The 23,103-nt window shown below is 33.8% G+C and overlaps 1 protein-coding gene across 1 annotated transcript in view; it reads left to right on the top strand.

Annotated features, from left to right (window-relative positions):
- The window catches only part of LOC129231435 (tetratricopeptide repeat protein 38-like), a 66,242-nt gene that overhangs the window by 42,946 nt on the left and 193 nt on the right, over positions 1–23,103 (top strand). The window contains exons 9-13 of the mRNA XM_054865750.1: positions 11,480–11,598; positions 12,821–12,822; positions 13,983–14,145; positions 18,868–19,024; positions 19,747–19,820. Of these exons, the coding sequence (XP_054721725.1) occupies positions 11,480–11,598; positions 12,821–12,822; positions 13,983–14,145; positions 18,868–19,024; positions 19,747–19,820 (515 nt within the window). The remainder of the gene's footprint in view (positions 1–11,479; positions 11,599–12,820; positions 12,823–13,982; positions 14,146–18,867; positions 19,025–19,746; positions 19,821–23,103) is intronic.

Here is a 23,103-nt window from a genome sequence, read left to right as displayed (position 1 = left end):
AGCCCACCCCTCACATGAGATAGACAAAATGTTTTCTTCTTTGTTTTCTCCTTGTTGACTGGTAGATGCCTGACCAAGACCATAAGAAACAGAACTCCGAGCAGGTATTTAAAGATGACATAGAAAATAGACATTTAGAGGAAAGTGAAGCAGATATTATTCATGAAATTTCTTCCACTACTATGGACATAAATAAAAAAGAATTATTTTGGGATTGATACGATAAATCAATATATATATATAATATACATATACATATATATATATATATATATATATATATATGATATTGATTTATCGTTTTCTGATTTACCTGCAATTAAAAACACCATCAATTTGTAAAAATCAGAAAAATAAAGTATTGCTAGTCTTTTTCTCTTTCTCTATTCACACATATATACATTCCTACTACATACTTTAAGTTTTAGCAGATCTAATCTGCATACTATACACACGTTTTACGCACGAGAAAACTCATAAAATGAGCTACAAAAAAATTATTTTCTAGAAAACAAGAAGAGATCCCATGCTGTTTCCTTTTTCATGATGTTTTACACATAGCCAGGTACCATAATATATAAAAGGTTTTTTTTTCCTAGTGATGCTGTTTTGAGTTAATTGTGATCAAAAAAGCACAATTTTTGAAAAATATCAGGGCATTTTTCTCCTAAAAAAAAATTAAACCTCAAACAAATTTTGTGCTATTTACTCTCTTCATAGTATAAACTTTCAGTATATGTTAAATTTTTTTCGGGGGGTTGGCTTTTGGGGGGAAATAACGCAGGTAAACTTGCGCGAAATCGGATAAAATCCATATTTTGCGACCCCTTATCTGAAGAAAGCAACAACCCCCAACCAAAATAACTATGAAGTCATCATCACTAGATACTGTACAACCAATAAATATAAACATAACCGTAGGGTGGTGTTTCTGTAAAGAGCTAAAGCGCACTGAAAAGCTACTTTTAGAATTTTTCTAAAAAAGCGCTGCAAAACCTCAAACTTTGGGAATTTTTAAAGAGCGAAAATTTTTTTTGGAAATCTAAAAATTTCAGAATGTTCACTTCTCATGACCTACTTTGACATATAAAAAAATTAGAAAAATCAAAAATGGTCACTGCCACACCTTGTCTGAACTTCAAAATAATGGCTCTTAAATGTTCATGTAAATATTCAACTTTTTCTATTTAAATTTTTATTTAAAATACAAATTCATAAAAATGAAATGCATGTAAAATATTATTATCTAATTCTTTCATACAAAAAAAAAACCTAATTTCATTCCACGGCCAATTATATTTAAGTATCCTCTGCTGTCAAAATTATCTTCATGCTGAGTAAAAATGAATCTAGAAAAAAAAACATTATAAATGATAGCATCAGTGCATTCTTTGAATATAAGGAATGAATAATTATTATGGCTTACAGTTTTAAATGTCACCGTAAGCAAGGGGGGGAGGGATTTCAGAAATGGGTCTGCTCAGGGCCTGATTAACACACAGACTGCCTAGGCCATGTTCCTAAGGGGCCCCACATTTTTTAAAGAATTATGTATAGCATTGCAACAATATGAAAAATACGTGTATTTTTAAAAAAATGAAAAATTATGACTTATTAATTGGAAAAAAAACATAAAAGGGGAATTTTTAATCATTCTGCCAGTAACGAATTTACTTAATCACAATCATGAGGGGGTCCAAAGGGGATGCATAAATGCACATAAGTGATTTATACATAGTTGTGTGATTAGACTAAGAGGCCTCCAAAAGTGCATTCATGCTTTAAAAATATAAATCAAACACTGCATAGTCTTCAGTGGGCCTCCAAATTAATGTGGGCCCAAGGCCTCACTTTTAGTTATGCCTTGGGACTGCCAATATATTAATAAAAAATAAATGAATAAATTAAAAAAAAAAACAGGGAAACCTCAGCGGTTGTAAAACGCTAAATACTTTTGGTCTCTTTGACACTTTTATTTATAAATGACAATTCAAAATTGCTATAAAATGCAACTTACAACAAGGGCCGACGTGAGATCATGTCAGCTTAGTTGGAGATAGGGGCGCGGCTCGGAATTGAACTCGTGCAGAGGGTAAAATATATTAATGGCGAAAGGTGTAGAAGGGGGCCTGTGAAAAAAAATGACCTATGTCATTTTTCCCCCCTTTTGCTCTCTGCGACCCTGTTTATAACAATTGGAATAAAAGTGACAAAATATTTTTTTACGTAAAATTATTTTAAAAAATGCAATTTTAAAATACCATTGAGGAGCATGAAAGACTCTAAATTATTAAGATTATCTAATCAAAGGCCGCCAAAATGCGAGTTACAAACATTTTTTGACAAAAAGTATTCTGTACACTGTACAAACTCACGGTTTCGGGCTACTCAGTTTAAAAAGAAAATAAGTTGATGAAAACCAATGTCGAAATAATCCGGTGGTCCCCAGAACCTCCCCCCCCCCCTCCTAATATCAACGAAGATCGTGTAAAATTTAAATTTTCGGGCTTCCATTTCGAATAACTTCATAAGAGAACAGCCGAATCCACTCCTGCCATAACATGGAATTCCAGCTTCGAAAATTTGCTGGAGGGAAAGTACAGTTGGCTCTCTGTTTAACGACGTTCTATGTAACATTTTTCTCTACTTAACCACGGCTTTTCACGGTCCCAGATGGTTCACTATAGTGTTAAAAGCATTCTATTTAAGGACGATTTCTACTTAAGGACGATATTTTGTGGTCCCTTGAAAGTCGTTAAACAGAGAGCCAACTGTACTCTAACCACTCCCATTTTTTTTTAGCATTCCCAAAGATGGTCTAAAACTGTTTTTAAATTAACAGTATCAAATATTTTCTGGGAAAGTGTCCCATCCCCTCCTCTCTCAGCACCATCACAGAAGAATGTTTTAAATCTCATTTTTAGTACTTCAATTTCGAAAATTTTCCGGTGGTGAAACTCCTGAAAACTCCTTTTCCTAACATCACTGAAGGTCAGCAAAAAATTTCGTTTTTGGAACTAACTTTCGAGTACTGCCGGTGCTTGTAGTCTTTACCTAAAAAGGCTTTTAAGACTTCAATTTGAAAATTTTCTGGTGGATGGTATCGGAATCTATCTCGACTTAAAATCACCAAAGATCTTTTAAAACTGCGTTTTCAGAAGATAATTTAAAATTCTGTGTTTGGAGTTCCACTTTCAAAAAACTGCAGCAGGAGAAACCCTGAACTTACGCTCCCGTAACACCACCAAATATTATCAAAAAATTGAGTTTTTAAGGCTACAATTTCAAAATTTTTCTGGGGGACAGACCCCCGGACCCCTCCTATTTCAGACTCAATGTTGATCTTTCCCATTAAGTTTATATTGCTAACACTTTAATGACTCCCAGAAGCCATAAAGCTAAAGTCCCCTCTCTCTCTTTGTATTGATACATGCGTTTGAAAAAAATAAGGTACTGCCAAACTCGTACCCGACCCCTCCCACCATGTTTTTTGACCTCTCATCGAGTCTGGGAGTCGTCAGGATATGGTAGTATAAAAAAAGGAAATGTTTATGACAGGGGCCCAGTAATGTATGTTTGTGTCGAAGGACCCATCACGTTCTAAGATGGCCCTAGTCTTTCACACATGAACATCGCTAGATCAGTTTCATAAAATGGCATTTAAGTTACTTGTTATGACTGCAGAAAAGGACATACTAGCCAAGCAGTGTTATCATTACCGAAATATTCAATCAAATTCCGGGCATAAAATTACTTAAAAATGTACAATCACAATTTTCCCTCAACATAAGGTTTAGCTAATACTGTATTAATTTGTTCACCATTAAAGCGCAGAAGTGTTCCTATCTGTTAAATTTTGTTTAAATGAAACATATTTAGCTAAGAAAATTTTCCTCATATTTAAATGATATCCCAATCGTTAGGTAAAGTTTAATATCTATAAGAGCTATGGGGGCAGCTACATTTCCTAATGCCAGGGCCGATTTTTTTCAACCAATCCGCCACTGAACAACTACCACAAGTTCAACATTTAATTAAGTCACAAATCAAAGAAACAAGTTGTAAAACTTAAATCATGAATTCTCATTTTGAGCTCCACTGCAGATACCACTTTTGTACTTTGCACGGCAGAGTAGTGATTTGGCAGAATGATGAATATTCAGCGATTTGACCACCAAATAGTAAACTCGTTTTTACCTAAAACCAAAGCACATGTTGCATTCAAAGCTTAATTTTGCATGATTATTAGTTCAATATTCTTTATTGAAGACTTAAAAAATGATTTGGAACAAATCTGAAAAAAAAGTTTAATCTTGAAAAGTATGCGGCCATATTCGGCCGAAAAATTTACCTAAAAGAAGAATACCTTCTTAGCAACAGTTCTTATAGGTCAGAGTTCTGTATTTAAGCTTAAAAAAAAAGCAATTTTTATGTATTAGAGGCTTTTTTTTCATAAAGCTTATGAAATAGGTAAGAAAAAATAAAAGGAAATTGTTCAGCATGGAATTGCATCACATAAATTTCTATTTTCATTGGAAGAAATATGATTATATTTAGATAACTCCAGATTTTATTGATGTAAATGCCATAAAAGGTACTCTTGAACAAAATTTGGTGAAGCCATTTTTATCAATTCAAGACCATGAACACTATATTGCATTACAATTGTTTTTGATACCATATTCAAATTGTTCAACAAAATTCAATCGAATTACACAGCAATAAAATAAAAACTAATAACTTGGTGAAAATATCAGCATGAAACCTGCAGAAGAGCCTGAACTAGCATAACTGTTCAACTCCTTGAAACACAAAATTCTTAGTAGGAATATATTAACAAAATTCCAAGCCAAACACAAAATGATGCCTCCACAGAAACCTCAGCTCAAAGTGAAATAAGAGAAATTTACTCATATTTTCTAGAACTGTTATGTGACAGAACAAAATAGTCTTTAAAGTGGTGAGAACAAAATTCTCTAATCTGTTCAATTGGCCAGAAAGTACCTCTCTGAACCCAGGCATTCACTCCATGTACCAAATGTAGTTAACACTTATTTTCAAAAGCTGGTGATTTTTTATGGAAAAAAAAAAGATGGGAGACCTATCTACCAAAAATACTGAACTTTTTTTTTTTTGTATCATAATCTGGCAATTATTAATAAATTTTTGTATTTTAAATTGACATATTTAATAAGGGAAAAAAATTAAGAGGATAGGGAAACATACCCAATTAATCATGCTACTCAATTTTTATAAATATTTTATTCAATGAGAGAAAAAACTAACCTTTGCTTCATGTATGATTTATGCATGTATTTTATCTGCTGACGTATTAGAATTAGAGCTTCATCCAAAAATATCCCGTAGAGTTAGTTTTTGTATTGATAAATGGTTAAGATTAGTTGTACACACGTTTTGTCATTCATTAGTGAAATACCCTTATAAATGACAATGCACTATAGCATACCAAGATTTCATTTAAATGCCACTAAACATGATAAGCATAAATTAAAATGCGTAAAAGTTCCAATATGACTCATTTTTTGCACAGCATTCAGTGGATGGGCTACATAGGCTGAATATTCATTGCAATACTAGTGTGTAGAAGTTTTACAAGCGGTAATGAGGCTTTATATTTGAAAAATTATTTACTTTTCTCTTAAAGCACTTTTTGAATGCCTTTTTTCCAAATTAACTCCTTAACTGTCTAGGAAAATGTACAAGATTCACTCTCCAGTGCCACCATTTTTTTTTGCACAGGCTTGCAAAGATCAACTATGTACAAGAGGAGGGGGTGTGAAAGCTTTGCTGTCCAAAACCAGTTTACTTTTACTAAATAAAGAATAAGATAAAAAATGGAAACATAGTTTTAAGTTTAGAGATAAATAATACAAAGAGATGTTGGAACTTCTCTGCCAAGTGATCTATTTAAAAGCATGGTTGTACACATAAACCAACATTATATACAGTGCATTGATAGTGGGATTTGAAGATTCGTAAACGAAGCACTTACTACAAACAAAAAACAAGACACAGGATAATAAAAAAAATGTTTTACTCAAACAGAAGCGCAAGCACAGTTTGTACTTTCACCATTTCAGAAACATCCCCTTCTCGAACTCCTCCCATCCCTCTTCTTTAAAGAACAGTGGAGAATCGATTATCCGGTATGTTTGGGACCATCGCTATTCCGGATATCTGAATTTTCCTGTGTTTGGGATTGCCTAAAAAACTCGGAGTTTGCTGATTGTTTATGAATCCCAAATTACTATAATATACTCATGTTTGTGAAAATTGCAACAACATGATGCACTCATTGGAAAATAATAAAAGTTATTGCACATATTACTCATAGTGCTACAAATAAACGATCAAAATTGATGATCAATGAAATGGTACAACAAGCGTAAATTAATATTCAATGTAGCTACCCCGTGCAAGTGTCTGAGCTTGTACACATTTTGGCATCGAATCATAGAGGTGCTGAATGTCACGATTGGGAATGGCATCGGTAGCCACTGCCGGACGAGATACATGGGCGAGTCTCCGACCAATGCAATCCGAGACATGCTCGATGGACGTCACATCCGGATAACAGGCAAGTCAAGGATGTAGCGTAACCTGTCTTTTATGTGCGACATGTGGACGTGCAATGTCCTGCTGAAACACTGCACCAGGAACGCTCACAAGAAAGGGTAGTACCATCATCCCCCGAAGTAGTGCTCGCTATTGAGGGGTACTCCTAATTCGGAGTAGATGGGACTGCCCTTGATATTCAAAAACACTCCAGACCATGACGCCTGGCGTTATGCTGATAATAATGTTGGATTACACACTGTGGGAGGTGACATTTCCATGTGTAGCACCTGACGCTTACACGTCCATCTTTATAGCGCAGATCAAATCAGGACTCATCAGAGAAGATGACCTGTTGCTAATCCACACGCCATTGGGCATGTTGATGGGCCTATTGAAGCTGGAAGCAACAATGGTTGAGAGTGGAAGGAATCCTCTATTGGGGAAGCCTTGTATGCAGGCCCTGGTGCAGCAGATGTCGACAAATCGTGGATGCAGCAAGTGTGACACCTGTAGCTATCCTCCTATGTTGTGCTAGCGTACTAGAGGATGCTATACGATCCACCACATCTAAGTGGGTGAGGTGTCGATAATCCCGTGGCATCGTTCAGGTGTATGGGCTGGTGCTTGTCGTTCAGCTAAAGTCATAGACAGGGTTCGTACGGGTCATGGAAATCCTGGAAAGTCATGGAAAAAATAACAGAATTTCAGACCTGGAAAAGTCATGGAAAATTTAAATTTTCATTGAAAGTCATGGAAATTTATTTCAAGTCATGGAAAAATTTCCTGGACAAAGAGAAAAGAACAGCAGCTAAAGGAGCATTAGAAATCTTGAGTGATTTAACAGTATAGCACATAAAAGCTATTAAAAGTCAAAAATTGAACGATCCAAAAATCAAATCTGAATTTTGAAATCTCATTGCATCCACTCCTGTCGCAGCTGCTTGCCATTTTTTTTTTATGTGATTTTACTGCCTGGACATCACTTAATTTGAATTTACTGTTATTTTAAACACTTCTTATGTTTCATATTTTGTAGTAGCAAAATTTCACGTTCTTAGTTTTGCCACGCCCACTCAAAAAAAAAAAAAAAGCAATTCAATTGCATGCGAGTTCGATTCCATCACTCGTAAGGACTTTATTATTAAATTTATCAGAGTTTATCTTAATTTGTTGAACGTTTTAGAAAATAAAGATCTTAAGTCAGGCGATAGAATACAGAAAAAGAGGAATTCTAATGCTCTAAAACAGTAGTGCCCAACATACGGCACACAAAACTAATCCATATGACCCACTGCTATGTCCAATGTCGGGAATTAAACCTGTTCTGGAATTTCTGAACCTATTAATTTATATACATTTGAAAATATGCAAATTTGTAATTAAAACAAATATACTTTTGAATCAGAAAATTGATTCATTAATGAATGGTTTTTTCAAAAGTCAAAACAGTTCTAGTTTAGAAACATAAAGGTCCAAACTATGTGGCTTTATTCAAAGAACCAAAATACTGTCAAGTTACAAAGGTGATTAAAGGTACTGTTGACACTAAAAGGTAACTTTTGAAGCAAATTTATTGAAACTTAGTGATGACTCATTCAACCTTTGTCCCATTCAATATCATTCTGCCTGTTTTTAAAAAAAAATATCAGACATTTAAGCATCGTCATATTCGCCTCGCTGCATTTTTACTTTACTTAAATTTATATGATGAAGACAAATAAGAATGGTTTAGTTTTTTAAGTGTGCACTTATATTTTTCCCATTACGAGTAAGTGCTTCAATGAGGCTGTGGCATTCATATAGACGTTTTGCTAATGCTCATTTCCAAATATTACCAAGTTTGAGATTAAATAGTGCTATTCTCTTCGTATAACGAGGTCATGAAAATTTTCATTGAAGTCATGAAAAAGTCTTGGAAAAGTCATGGAATTTTTTCATCCAAATAGAGTATGAACCCTGCATTGACCTCTGTCCATCTTTTACAAATACAAATCACAGTTGAGGCATTACACCCCGAGTGGGCACTGATTTCTCTATATATGTATAGGGCCGTATGATCACCCTTATGCATGCTGATCATACGGCCCTATTCGAACTCGGTTTCTCGTTCGTATGATCCCCTGGGTTTTGGACGAGGCATATTGAGTACTAGAGAGACTTACCATCGGCAGAAGATCATACACTGATTTTGCAACACCTTTACAGCCCTCTATGTACAATCTACACTGCAATTCAGAGGTTGTTTCTTGGTCTACGCATGCGCAACGTCTCTGTAATTCTAATCATGTGCATATCTTATCCTGCTGTACATTTCCTGTAAATTTCAGTGCATTTGCATAATTCCTTCTTGGTGGTGCAATTTTCACAAACATGAGTGTAGTAAGGCATCTTAAAATGAATAAAACAATTAAAAAATACTTGAAAATAGAAAAAAAAAATGGAAGAATCATTTAAAAGTGCTAAAAATGTAAAACATTGACCACACCCTTAAAAAAATATAGGTAAATAAATTTAAAACAAGCAAATAAAATTGATTGCAGTATTCAATAATGTTTAAAAAGAAAATGAAGGGTAAGATGCACACGTTTCTCCGAGTGTAAATGTGCGATTTGTTTTCTAGTGTATGAAAAGGATTAGTTTTCATGAATACGTTTTTTCTCTTTTTACTTCCTTTTACAAAAATGGCAAAGCTCTTGTATTGTATTCCAAAGTTTTGGGAGTAATTTTACTGGTAGCAGGGCAATGTAACTGCTAGTATTTTGGATGGGTCTATATATACGCCTGCAGCAGTTAATGCATTAGCTGAGCCAGGTATATACATATGCCCACGGCAGTGTAGGAGTTAACACTTGTAATCTTTTTCCAAGTAGCAGCATAAATTTAATTTGCTCATTCGAAACGTAAAATGTGCTTCTTTGGTTACATAAAAAAGCAATATATATTCAAATGAAATTTTAACAGTAAACTTTACTCTAATAGTCTTATGTCTCATTAAGGGATCATGACAAAAAGTCTTCACCAGCGTTTTGTACTGCCACCATCTGGGGTTAATGATGCCATTCAGACCACTAGTAACACATTCAAAGAAATTAAACTGTGAAGCCTAGTTTTTTCTGCTGACGTCTTCTTGAAAATTTTCCAGAAGTTAGTATGTATCCTCCCATCAGATCATAAATTTCTTCAACATCTGACTTACTACCGCTTTCAATGATAATGATGAAGCCTTAAAAAGAAATAAGCCAAGGTGTCCCCGCAGCTGATCAAGCAATACTATACATAAAAACTTTAAAACTGTTTTTAGACCGCAAATTTGCAAAAAAATTGTTAGTACAGATAAATGAAATTGAATGTAAAAACAAGGAGTAATTAAGATTACACCTTTTTCTGCTGCTTCATGTTATAAGAAGAAATTTGTAAACAATATGCTTAGGTATTTTCAGTAAGTTACCACCCCATAGCCAAGGCTAAGGCAGAAATACATGAAATACACCACCAACTCAGTCATTCTGTCCAAGGACTGCAGTTTCGTGCTTACTAGCACTCATCAGCCCGGAATAGGAAGTGCCTGAGCTGGAGCTGGAAAACCTCTTAAGGAAGCCAAGAGTGCCAAACAAACTGGTAGCTAATATAGAATTAGCACTGACCAGACAAGTGACCGAAGCAATGGTTCGGTTCAACTTGAAGATTGCAGGAAAAATGGCCCAGAGTTTATTTTCCGGCTTGGAACATTTTCTAACACTAGTCAGACAGAAAATGTAAAATCGGAGTTCCACTGTACTGCAATATGAGTTTTATAAACCTTCATTACACAGCATTTTTTAGTGATCCAGAAAACAGAAATTCGTGCATTCGAGATAGCAATGATTCCAAGTATTTCGGATAAATTGTCCTCTATTGTACTCTTGATACGAAATTACTATGTCATTGCTATGAGTTAACAGTGTATTTTTTTCTTGGAGAATCATTGTAAAAGTTTACAAATATTATCACCCTAAAAATTAACAATTGGTATTAACACTCTCTCCCCCATTTAATTTCACTAAAATGAGAGAACTAAACCTGAAAATAATTCTCCACTTGGCTACTTAATGTCTAACTCTGACGACTAAATTACTCAACTGGCAACTTTTTAAAAACCCTGCTGACCAAAGATAATTTTTGCTACATTAATTTTTTTTAAGAAGTAATTTCCATTTGTTCGCACTTGGTTGGTGGTGTAAAAACAATCCAAAGTTCTTACATGATAATTGTAATTTTCAACAGGTAGGAAAATCATATGTACGTTTCTAGTCTTTTTATAAAAGTTGATGGTGGAAGCAATATTAATTCTAAATTTTCAGTTACTCTATTCAAGTGTAAGTTGATCCTCTTGTAGTACTAGTCAACTTAAACTGGTGATCCACTTATATAGGTTGTTTTATGATGCAAGACTATTTCTATACCTGAAAAAAGCAGGCAATTTACATGGGTGGTCAACTTTACAGGTTTTACTGAAAATCTAATGTTGAGGTTAGGTCTCTGCCAATGTTTTCATTCAAAAAAGTCTTGGATAAATTGGTCTACAACTGGTAAAAAGTGGTTACTACCCAAAAAGTGTTTACCAGCCACTGGCAACAAACTAAAAATTTTAATTTTTCTGTCTGGAAAGAATTTTGTTGATGACCTATACTTAGTATGAGAAAAATATAGTTGCAATTAAAATATGTTGTTAATTTCTACTCCTGCCCTCCCCCTTTCCAAAAAATGTTAAATAACTTGAAAATAGTGAACCATGAGAGTTATTTAAAACAATTATTGAAATAACGGAGTTTTTATTCTTACTTGCAACTGGACCCAGAGTCTGTTGCTGGTTCTATATCGTCACTATAAATTTTGATTCTTTTAAATAAAATGTTTTTAGGGTGAAAGTGAGGCAGCATTAGATATTTTTGATACCCAAGTCTCTGAAAGAATGAAATCTGGTACCATGCTGGACATAGTAGATTCCACATCATTGCTGTATCGATTAGAGTTAGCCGGGTACTATGTTTTCTATTCTATTTAGTGCATTTAACTGTAAAAATGACTTGTTTAAATTGCATTGTTCTGTAGCTGTTTTCTCTTTAAAAAATTGTTTAATATTTGTTGAGAATTCTATGATAAGCAATTAAGATACGTCATAGCTAGTGTGTTTCTTTGATCTATGAATAATCCCCACAAAGCCATGATCTTTGAAAGTTTCCATTTTGTCTATTACCGTAAAGTATTAAACTAGTGCCAATGCAAAAATTATGCGTATCTAATCTTAAATTTGTTAGTTCTTCATATTTTGTTTCATTCATCTGTAGGTAATTTTTAATGACATTAAGAGAAAGGAGGGCTAGGGGGAGGGATTCTCTTCAAATGTTTTCCAAAATTTAATTAAAAAACTATTAAGCTACCTTTGATGTAAAAAGAGGAAATATTTGGATACCTCTTCACCTGTTTGGTTATGTCAATATTTTCTCTTACTTTAAAGAAAAATGTTGTTGAAAACTCTCACACCTTCTTCCCCTTGCCCTGCACTTTTTGTTTTCAAAAGGAAAAGAAAAAGAAAAAAAGATGTGTTTTGATGTTTTGTTAACTAAACATTTGTCTATTTTTTATTGGAAAATTAAATTTCCTCACTTACATTTTTATTTGTTTGAAATCCTAATTCTGAGATGTTAGTAAAAGTTTTCCTTTGCAGTGATACCGGACAGTGCAAGTGATCACTGTTAAATACCACTTAAACTTGCTAATTTTTCCCAATTTCAATTAGCTGTGCCAGCTGTGCTAATGTTTCTCATTTTGTCTAATTTTAAATAACATGACATCTGAATTTCATAAAATTTTTTATTTTTTACCTGCAATCATTTTGAACTACCGGTGTGACTTTTCAGTGCAATATTTTAAATTTTAATTTTTTTTTCTATTTTACTTTTTTTTTTAAATTTTAAACATATTCTGGCCCCTTTGTGTTTTTCTCCACTTTGTTGTGATTTCCCTGATGAAATTTTGATTCATAAAAAAAAATAGGAATACAAATATGTTGTCCACCCATGATATTTTTTTATGCATTCATTGTTTAAACTGAGACTTGTAGTAATACCTTAACTGTACTGAATACTTCTTTCATTTAAAAAATAATTTAAATGTATTTTAGTTAGGTAATTATATTAATTCATCTGATTCATATTTATTCTTAAATAACAGGGTTTATGATTTTTTTTTTAAATCAAAGAAGTTGAATTTGATTTAAATCAAATTATTTTTATTTTTAAATCTTCAAAGATTTGTAGTTATTAATTACTTTACATTTATGAACTTAATGTATTTCATGCAATAAATAAATCCATTCAGCTTACTATAAATTCTCTAACTATTTAATACATTTTAAAGATTAAAAATACGTTATAATACTTAGGTAAGAAGTGATTTTGTTGAAGTGAGATTTCCGTTGGGGGGTGGGGGGAGGGGGGTGCACTGCACAATAGCTGGTGCCATCTTTGATCAAACTGCCTCAATTATAATGATCAATTAAGACTTAATAATTTTATGTTCAAAGCTAAATGTCCAATATGCAACAATTTCCCACATAAGCAGTGCTGCAGTTCAGGAAAAAACTGGTTTATTATTTTAAAAACTATACAAATTTGATATAAATTGGTTTATTACCACCTTTATTTGAAAAAAGGTCTACTTTTTAAATTAATGTTTGATTAGTGTTATAAATTTTTTTGGTCTGACAAAAATCTGTCACATGACATTTGTCTGAGAAAGGGTGTATTCTACCAATACTTTTCCCCTCGACTACAACACTGCACATAAAGAAAACTTATCCTTTTTTTATCATGTGATATTACAATGAAACCTGTTGTAATCAAGTAATAATTGTTTTATGATTTTTTAAATGTTCCATTTTAAAAAACTTGATGTTTTAAATATAGTATTTAAAAAATTAAGCTGTACATCAGATGAAAGACATTTAAAGGAGCTTTACCAGATCATTTTAAGTTTATCTTCTATTTTCTGTTTAAGTGTTATCTGAAACCATAGCATCTTTAGATGAAAATTTAATAAGTCTTTACTAAAGGATTGGAACATTTTTTTAATCATTTTCTTTCATAACTTGGTTAAATGCCTTGTTGTACTGAGTTTATCAAAATATGATAGGTATTTCCCCAAGTTGTGCTGTATGTCAATCTATGTCAACATAGAATGACCCATGTCCGACCTAGTAGCATACTTTGCTCAATGCAGACTTTTGCAATTGTTTAACAATAACTTAGATTACTTTTGTGAGGTTAATCAAGTTGGAAGTACAAAGCAATTTCTGAACTTAAGTTTCTTAAAATAGTTGAAAAGAAAATAGTAAATTCAAGCATTTTTTTCCCCATTAGGAGTTAATGTGGGAGATAGATGGAAAGATGTATTTGATTTGTGTCGTCCACACTTTGATGATCATATTTTGGCTTTCAATGACATTCATCTACTTTTATCAAGTGTAGGATCTAAAAATAAAGATGCTACAAATTATTTGATGTCTTCATTACAAGAATATATCAAGTAAGTTTTTTTTTACAAATTCTTAATTTACTCAATCCTTGCCCCCCCCCCGCCCCCCCAAAATATGTTGTTGCAATTTTTAGTGCTATTTCTTTATTTTAATATTGAATTTTAGCTTACTGCACAAAGTTAAATATTTGAATTCTGTAACTAACTTATTTGAGTTCTATGCTACATGTTATAAATTTTTCAAGTCTGAGCAGAACTAGACAACTCACAAATTTATATTATGTAAATTTTTTTTTTTTTTTGGGGGGGGGGGGAGTTAATGAACTTCGAATTTCAAAATGATTTATTCTATAAAAATTTCAATCCCTCCCCCCCCCCACTTATATACACAAGAGGGAAAATACAATTTAGTTCCATACAAAAATAATAAAAACAAATGCAGAAATAATGAACATTGCAGCTTAAGCGACTTCTTTTTTCACAATTTTTCATAGTTTCACATTGGGTTACCTCATTCCAAAATGCAAATGTGAGGACACTTTCTTTCACTGCACTCATGGCCCCACCCGAGGCTTGGGGACTATCACAGCAAGAGCCCTGACTGAAAAAACCCTGGATGAAAAAAGTGATTACAACTTATTACACAAAAGGAAAGATCTTTTCACAAGGCATGTGGGCTGCATAATAAATCTCAGCTCTATAACTGCACTCGATCAACTCATAATATTAACCATATTGAAGAAAAAAAAAAATCTACATATTCTATAAAAAGTGCAACTGAGGTTTTAAAAATCAATTGAACTTTTATTCTGAATTTAACATTTTTGGTTATGACATAGTTGTAAAAGTTCAAAGTTGTGTGAGAAAGTTGAAAATTCTGTAAATCATTGTTACGCACCCTGCTTTTAGACACTCTGACATCACAAGAAAAATAATCATGGGACGTGCTAAATTTTCCACTGTAACTGAAAGTTTTTCTAAAAGAGATAAAGAATACTTTCAATGAGAATGCAACAAGCATAACATTGAAAACAAGTGTACTGTGTTAATAGATGATTGAAAACTATAGGAGAACATGAAAACAATTTTAATAATTTTTTTTCCAATGGCAGATTGTGAACAGTTACAACACATGAAACAAAAGAGGAACAGAGCAAAAAATGCTGCAACAAAATTCATAAATCCATATTGTCTCTAACCTCCCAATAGCGCTCAGCAAGGGAGGTCTTGCGAAGTGCAGTACATTGCAGTAGGTGGGTGCGGTCCATGTCCTCTCCAGAGCCACACAGATTACAGGAAGGGGAGGGAGCAACTCGGTTCTGAAAAGGTGTTTTCGCAAGTAGTCATGGTCGGTGACCAGGCGGAATCCTGCAACCGCTCTGTGTCTTGGGCCATTACGCAACATCAGAACAGCAACCCGCCAGTTTTTATGGAGTACATGGGTATTAAGTTCGTCTTGTGCATGGGCCCTAAACTGCATCCTTAACAAGTTTAATAACAGAGAAAGGCATTGGTCGGGGAATACTCTTTGTGACCAGAGCACCCTTTTTCGCCAGGTAATCTGCAATCTCATTACCAGGTACCCCACAGTAGGCAGGAGCCCACTGGAGGACAATAGACTTCTTGAGAGTAGCTAGATTCTGAAGGTGATGACGACAATCCATGATGTTATGTGTCAAAGGGTGGTTATCAGATACAGTAGCCATTAGGGCAGCTCTAGAATCGGAGAGTACTACTGCTCTTGCGAAACTGTCTAGATGGCAATAAAGCTGAGCTAAGGCTGTAGCGATTGCAGCAACCTCTCCGTCAAACGCAGTACCTCTCCCACAAGCACATAAAATGAGAACAGCTCGGAGTAAACTGTTGTAAAATTATTTTCATTTTCTTTTTTTTCAAAAAAAAAAGGTCGAGAGTCCCGGAGCTCCATCCCTTACCCTAACATCAATAAATATGGTCTGTAACAACATTTTAATGCTTCAATTTCTACAAATTTCCGAGAAGTCCCCTGTACCATTTCCCTGTAACATCACCGAAGACCATCTATTGGGTGAGTGCAAAAGTTCGTGCGGAGTTTGTGAAAGAAAGTCATACAGTGATTAGGCAAGCAAAACTCTTTATTCAATCAATGATATATTCTCCATCATTGTCTATAATCTTCTTCCAACATTCTGGCAGCATACGGATGCCCCGATCATAAAAACTGTGTGGTTTAGATTCGAAGAACGAAGACACGACGTTTTGTAAGGCATTCAAAGAGTCAAGTTTTTTTCCATTTAAATGATTTTGTAATGACCGGAATAAGTGATAATCCGATGGTGCGATATCAGGAGAATATGGTGGATGAGTTAGGACATCCCATTTCAGGCTGTTCAGTTTGCGTAGCGTTTGTCTTGAAAGGTGTGATCTGTGAAAGACTACGCCTTTGCGATTTGACAAACTTGGACGTTTCTGTTTGATTTCTCGGTTCATATTAGTTAATTGACGACAGTACTTGTTAGAATCAATCGTTTGGTCGGCGGGGAGAAACTCAAAACAAATTATACCCTTGCAATCCCACCAAACACAGAGCATCGCCTTCATCGGGTGCAAACTGGCCTTTGCCATTGCGTCACCATGTTCACCTGCCTGTTTCCATGTGCGTTTGCGCTGAACGTTGTTGTACAGGACCCATTTTTCATCGCCCGTCACTAATCGATCTAAAAACGGCCCGTTTTTGAGCCGCCCGAGTAAAGATACGGCAGCAGAAATTCGCTGGATTTTGTTGCTCTCTGTCAACAAATGGGACACCCATATATCGAGCTTTAAATCAAATCCGATTTTTTTTAAACGCCGAAAAGCGGTTGATCGGTCAACGTTAAGTGCTGTAGCAACTTCCTCTGTTGAAATTCGCGGAGTATTCTGAACTAAAGAACGCAAAACGTCGTCATCAATATCGAAAGGTCGACCTGAGCGTGGCTCGTCTTTCAGCTTAAAATCTCCGCAACGAAATTTTGCAAACAATTTTTCCACAGTTCGTTTAGCTGGTGCTTGATCTTGATAAACGTCTTGAATGTTTTTTACGGCTGCTGCAACGTTCATTCCCTTCCGAAACTCGTAAAGCATAACATGCCGTAAATGCACTTTATCAATACTCATTTTAAAAGTAATCTTTCTCGAAGCAGTTTGTATCTGCACAAATTATTTTGATTGGAATGAAAGCTGCACATGTCACCTTTCCAACGATCTGACTTACGTAGATAGTGGTATTAATGACAACATGTTACGCCCGTTCGAACGCCATCTATTGCAATATTGCAATATTGTTCGAATGCAACTCCGCACGAACTTTTGCACTCGCCCAATAAAATTGCGTTTAAGACTACAAGTTTCAAAATTGAGAGATTTGATGATCAAATCAATCAAATTGAGATTTTTCCCTATTGTGCACCCCTCCCCCTCTCCCAGTTGCGGCACTGATGTGTGTTGTGTTCTATGTAAGTCTCTGCTTAAACCGTTACAAGCACGAGGCGCCACTGACGAACAGAGACACGGCAAGATCATATTGCAGCATGTCAATGCTTGACCACATGTTGCAATACTGGTCAAAATCTACTTGGAAACACTTCCGACTATTGCTTTTTCCGGTCAATGACACATGGCCTGGCTGAGCAGCACTTCCATTCTAATGAAGATACCAAAAAATGGGTTGACTCTTGGATAGCCTCAAAAGACGTGTCATTTTTCCTATATAGTATTCGTATGCTGCCAGAAAAATGGGGAAATGTAGTGACTAGGGATGGACAATACTTTCAGTGACAGGTATTTTAATGGTTTTTAAAAATATAGCATTAATTTTCACATTAAAACAGCAAGAACATATTCAACATCCCAATGCATAACAATTTTGGAATGATTGCAAGAAAAAATTTTCTGCTTAAAAAAGAGTTCAATAATTTCTTAATTTGACATTGTGCATATTTACAAACATTATGGTTTATTTTTATCTTTCTTTTGTAGTTTTGAGCATGGCAATTTTTCATTCTTCACTCATATAACTTCTGTAAATTCTTAAGTGGTTAAATGGTTTTTCAAGCAGTTTCTTATTTTAATTTCTAATGTAGATTTCATAATTGTTGTTTGATGGTAACTTATATAGTCACATAAAAATGTAAAACAAAACATAGTATAAGTCATGGCTCTATATCGTCATGATGAATTATGTGACATTTCAGTTTGATTTTTGTCTTTTGTCCCTTTGAGTTTATTTGAGACCTTTTATTAGTGACTAGTGTGTTTGGACTTAGTTGATATAAAATAAGTTTATCATATTAATAGGAACATATTGCACCCCAGCAAGGAAAGTGAAAAACTCATCAAGGTTTTATGCAATACAAGTAGTTTTAAGTGATTTAGGTTCAAATATTTATGTGGCATTTACTGGTTAGTTTTTGTTGTCTATATTAAAAATGCATATTTAAAGTGAAAAAATATTTCTAAATTATGAAATTTTAATGATGTGTCACTATTGGGTTATGTTGTTTTTACACCACCATGCATCAGTTATGTAAGCTAACTTTGTGAGTTTTGTGGCAAGTGTATTAAATTTAGGTTTTAATGTAATATTTGACATGGTGTTTTCCCAAATTTTGAGTTGTGTCACTGTCCTCGCCGGGGTGAGATGTTATGGTAATCAAGTTCATTATCCACTTTTTATTAAGTAACTTTTTATGTTGATTTTTCATTTAAATATTTTTTCAACATCTTGTGAAATTTAATTAAAATTCAATTTTTTAGTACTGGTTCAGGAGTAAACCATACTATAACCAGAGATATGGGATATTCCTTATGTGAAGCAATTGTTGCATATGATGAAGGAAGAGTAGAAGACTGTTGTGACATTTTATATCCTTTGAGGTATAATATTGTACAAATAGGAGGAAGTAATGCTCAGGTTAGTTTTTTTTTTTTTTTTTAGCAAACAGAAAATTGTTGAAATAACTGATTATATCATTGAAAATATTACCTTTTCTTCAGACATTGAGATTTTCTGCTTTTGGGAGATTTACAAAAGAAATGCAAAACTTTTGACCTATTAGCAGTTGCAGGTATTTCAGATAGCAGCCTGTAACTTTAACCTTGTAGTTGATCCCCAATACCTCCTCTGAACTATCTAATTTTGCATAGTCTAGAGTAAGTCAAAAATTCTACCTCCAATGATATACATTTGCTTTCTCTTTTTAGGGAACTTTCCTATCGCTGTTTTAAAGTACCAATGTATTGGCTTTTTTGTAGTTGCATATTCATGTCAAAAACATACAAAATTTTATAAATATTTAGCTTAAACATTAGATTTATGTTTCAAGTCAGTAAAGCAAAGCTTAGAGGGTTTTAAGATCATCTTACTTCTGATTTTTTTACACATCCAAATCATATCTAGTTGTTTATATATTATCATGTAATACGGTTGATTGAGGGCAAGTTTATGGAAAGGTAAAATTCAAGTTGATCTGCTATTAAATGCTGCATTGTTTTTTCTGGGTATTTTCAGCCAATCTGTAGACATTCATAATTTTAGTATGTTATATATCTTTAAAATGAATAAAAATAAGATTAATTTTTATTAAAAACTTTCTTTTAAAGCAGTCGGCTAATTGCTTTTCAATTTTGTTTCAGAGAGATATGTTCAATTTGCTTTTAATTGCTGCTGCAATGAAATCTACTTGTAAGCACCACCAAAGTGTATTAAGGTAAGGTTTTCAGTGAAACACTAAGCATTTTAAGTGGGAATTATTTTCCTTCTGTCTATTGTTGATTCTTGGGTAATTATGTCCAATCATTTCAGAGTCTAGTAAACTCCCAATTATCGGCAGATGGCTAATCTGCGGTCTTTCACACTTTAAAGATTTTTAGGCTTTTACAGCCTATTAAAAGTTTTGACATTTCATAATTAAATGAGGTAGCTGCAAGTTGTTTTTTTGATTCCGAAATCTTATTTGAAAGTTTTTGAAAAACAAATTTTGGATTCTAATGCAAGGAAAAAGATAAACAATCGTTTATATACAATTATATTTATTTTTAATGCTTACTATGAAAATTATGTTCTACCACATAAAGAAATTATAGATTTTTCTCTCTGTTGTAAATTTTTACTTTGCAAAGAGACCTAATTTTAAAATTTATGTTCTTGTTCATTTAACCTATGAACTCAAATGTTTTTAATGAAAAAAGGTATTTTTCTAAAAAATATGAAAAGTTGACAGTATTGTGTGATGCAGCTAAGATCCAAGGGGGAGCTCTGGCTCCCCCAACCCTTTGTTCAAGGACTCGGGGGGGGGGGGGGGGGGTTAGAAATTGTTGCCTCTTTTTCAAAATGTAGATTTGTTTAGGAATAAACACTCTTACTAGAAATGGTACAATGCAGCAAATAAAATTATTACTTATACTTAATTAAGTACGTATTACCTTTAAAACTGGTAAATTAGCCATTTTTTGTTGAATTTTTGAATATCAAGGCTTGCAGGTTCTATTTTGATGCGGTTTTGTATATCATCCCTTTTACAAAATTTTTTTGAATTTCCTCCTATTTGCTCTTTGACCACTCTCTTCCCTGTTTGAAGTCATTTCGAAAAAAAGGTTAACATAAATTCCTGTGTAGCCAATTTTTTTTTCTATATATAGTAGCATAGTACATTCATGTTTATTAAAATTGCAACACCAAGAAGGAATTATGCAAATGAACCAAAATTCAGAGGAAATGTATAGCGGGAAAAGATGTACAAATGATTAGAATAACAGAGACGTTACTCATGCGTGGACCGAGAAACGCCCTCTGAACTGTGGCGTAGACTCTGTATATAAAGGGCAGTGGTTTTTCGTAATCATTGTATGATTATCTGCCGATGGTAGATGTTTCTCTAGTACTCAATATGCTTCGTCTAAATAGAGTATGAAACGAACGAGTAACGGAGTTCGAATGGAGTCTAGATTTAATCTGCACTATAACGATGGACGTGTGCATGTCAGACGTTACACACGGGAACGTCACCTCTCAGCGTGTGTAATCCGAGGTCATACCGGCATAATGCCTGGACGTCATGGTCTGGAGTGCTATTGAATATCAAGGGCAGTACCATCTAATCTGAGCAACGGGTAACCTCAAAGCAAGTGCTACTTCAGGGACGCTGTGATGCCAGAGGTACTACACTTTCTTCAAAGCATTCCTGGTGCAGTGTTTGAACTGGACAATGCACGTCCACATGTTGCACATAACGTGCAGGATCATTCTCCAGAAAACATAACTTTTGCACACAAATATATTTCAATTTCGAAACCTCGTTTTCTTTTTTCGTTCTTATATGAAAGTGTTACCTATTAGAAAAAAACCATAAACAATGGCCCAGCAAAGTTCTAATTATTTTACTCATAAATAAAAAATATAAAAAAATGCCTTGTTCACAGAAATAAAAAAAAAGAAAAACTTTCAATATTTAAAAATTGAGGCCAATTTAATATCAAAGTAGTCATTTTGTTAATTGGTGTAAACAATCAGCTATTTTAATGATTAGTGGGAATATAATATTAAGCTCTCTTAATTAAAATACGGCTTAATTAGTTTTTCAAATGTATGTTAAAAAACAGTATTTAGTAAATTGAGGATGTACTGGCAATTTATAATTTTGGTAGAATGCCTATTGATGTATTTCCCCTCCATCATTTATTTTCACCTCAGAAATAATGACATTGATAAGGTCAGTCACGGAGATGAAATTCACGGAGGTGAGGAATTTGCCATTAATATAGGCCTAATGGATACATTTTTCAGGGAAATTTTTTTTCTTCCTTTCTACAATCTGCACATGTTAAGCATATGAAAACATGTTCACTTCTTTTTTTACATTAATTATAAGTTTTTGAAGCAAAATCTTATCTTTTTGTTTTTCAACAAAAATCTCACGGCTTCAACTGTGGCTGAAAATAAACAAGGGGGCTGGCTCCCTTGTATCATGGAAAATAAAATTTGATGTCATTACTGCCACGTGTAAATCAGGAATGGCATTTTGTGTTTAGGTAACGGAGGTGAGAATTTGTGTGACATGACAAGGATAAATAAGTATATACTTTTAATTTAACAAGTTATTAAGTAACATAAACAGTCACACAAGGTGGGTGACATGCCACGGAGGTGAGAATTCACATGTTGTGAACCAATAATATACTAAAATAAAAATTATTATTTAAAAAATGTTGGCAGGTCTAATTAGATATATTTTTGATGAAATTAAAAATCATTGTTAAATGAATTGTTCCTTTAAGTTTTTACTGTAAAAGGCGTGTGACAGAAAAGTTACACTTTTGAAGAATGACCCACAAGTGTTATTCGGTGCACGACAGGTTAAGCTACTTCCTTGGTCTGCCCGTTCTCGGGATATGATGTCCATCAAGCATGTCTCGGATTGCATTGGTCGGAGACTCACCTATGGGTCTCGCCTGGAAGTTGGTACGGATTAACTTTGGCTTCAGATTGAAGCCATATGGGATGGTATTCCCAATTTCACATTCAGCACCTCTATGATTCGATGCCAAAATGTTTACAGGCTCGTTTAGCTGCATGGGGTAGCTACATTCGATATTAATTTACGCCTGTTATTTTTATTTCATTGATCTATAATTTTGATCATTTATTTGTAGCACTATGAGTAATATATGCACTAAATTTTGTTTCTTTCCAGTGAGTCCTTCATGTTGTTGCAATTTTCACAAACATGAGTGTATTTGTCTATATAAATATAGTATTTACTCTACAATTTTCATCTGTATAATTCTTTGAAACAAAATATATACCAGCATGGTCATGATACATTGGGGGAAGTTTTTGGGTAGACTTCTTGTTTAGTTCGCATGATTGCAAAAAGACAGTATTTCCTGGTATGACAGTTGTATTAGTGTTGAAGCCAAAAGGCTAATCAATATCAAATATAAGATCTCAAAAAACTAATAAGTGTTAAAATTAAACTAAGAAGTAAGTATTTA

Source organism: Uloborus diversus, chromosome 10 (genome assembly GCF_026930045.1).
Source record: "Uloborus diversus isolate 005 chromosome 10, Udiv.v.3.1, whole genome shotgun sequence".
Lineage (NCBI taxonomy): Eukaryota > Metazoa > Arthropoda > Arachnida > Araneae > Uloboridae > Uloborus > Uloborus diversus.
This window is presented reverse-complemented; position numbering and strand designations above follow the sequence as displayed.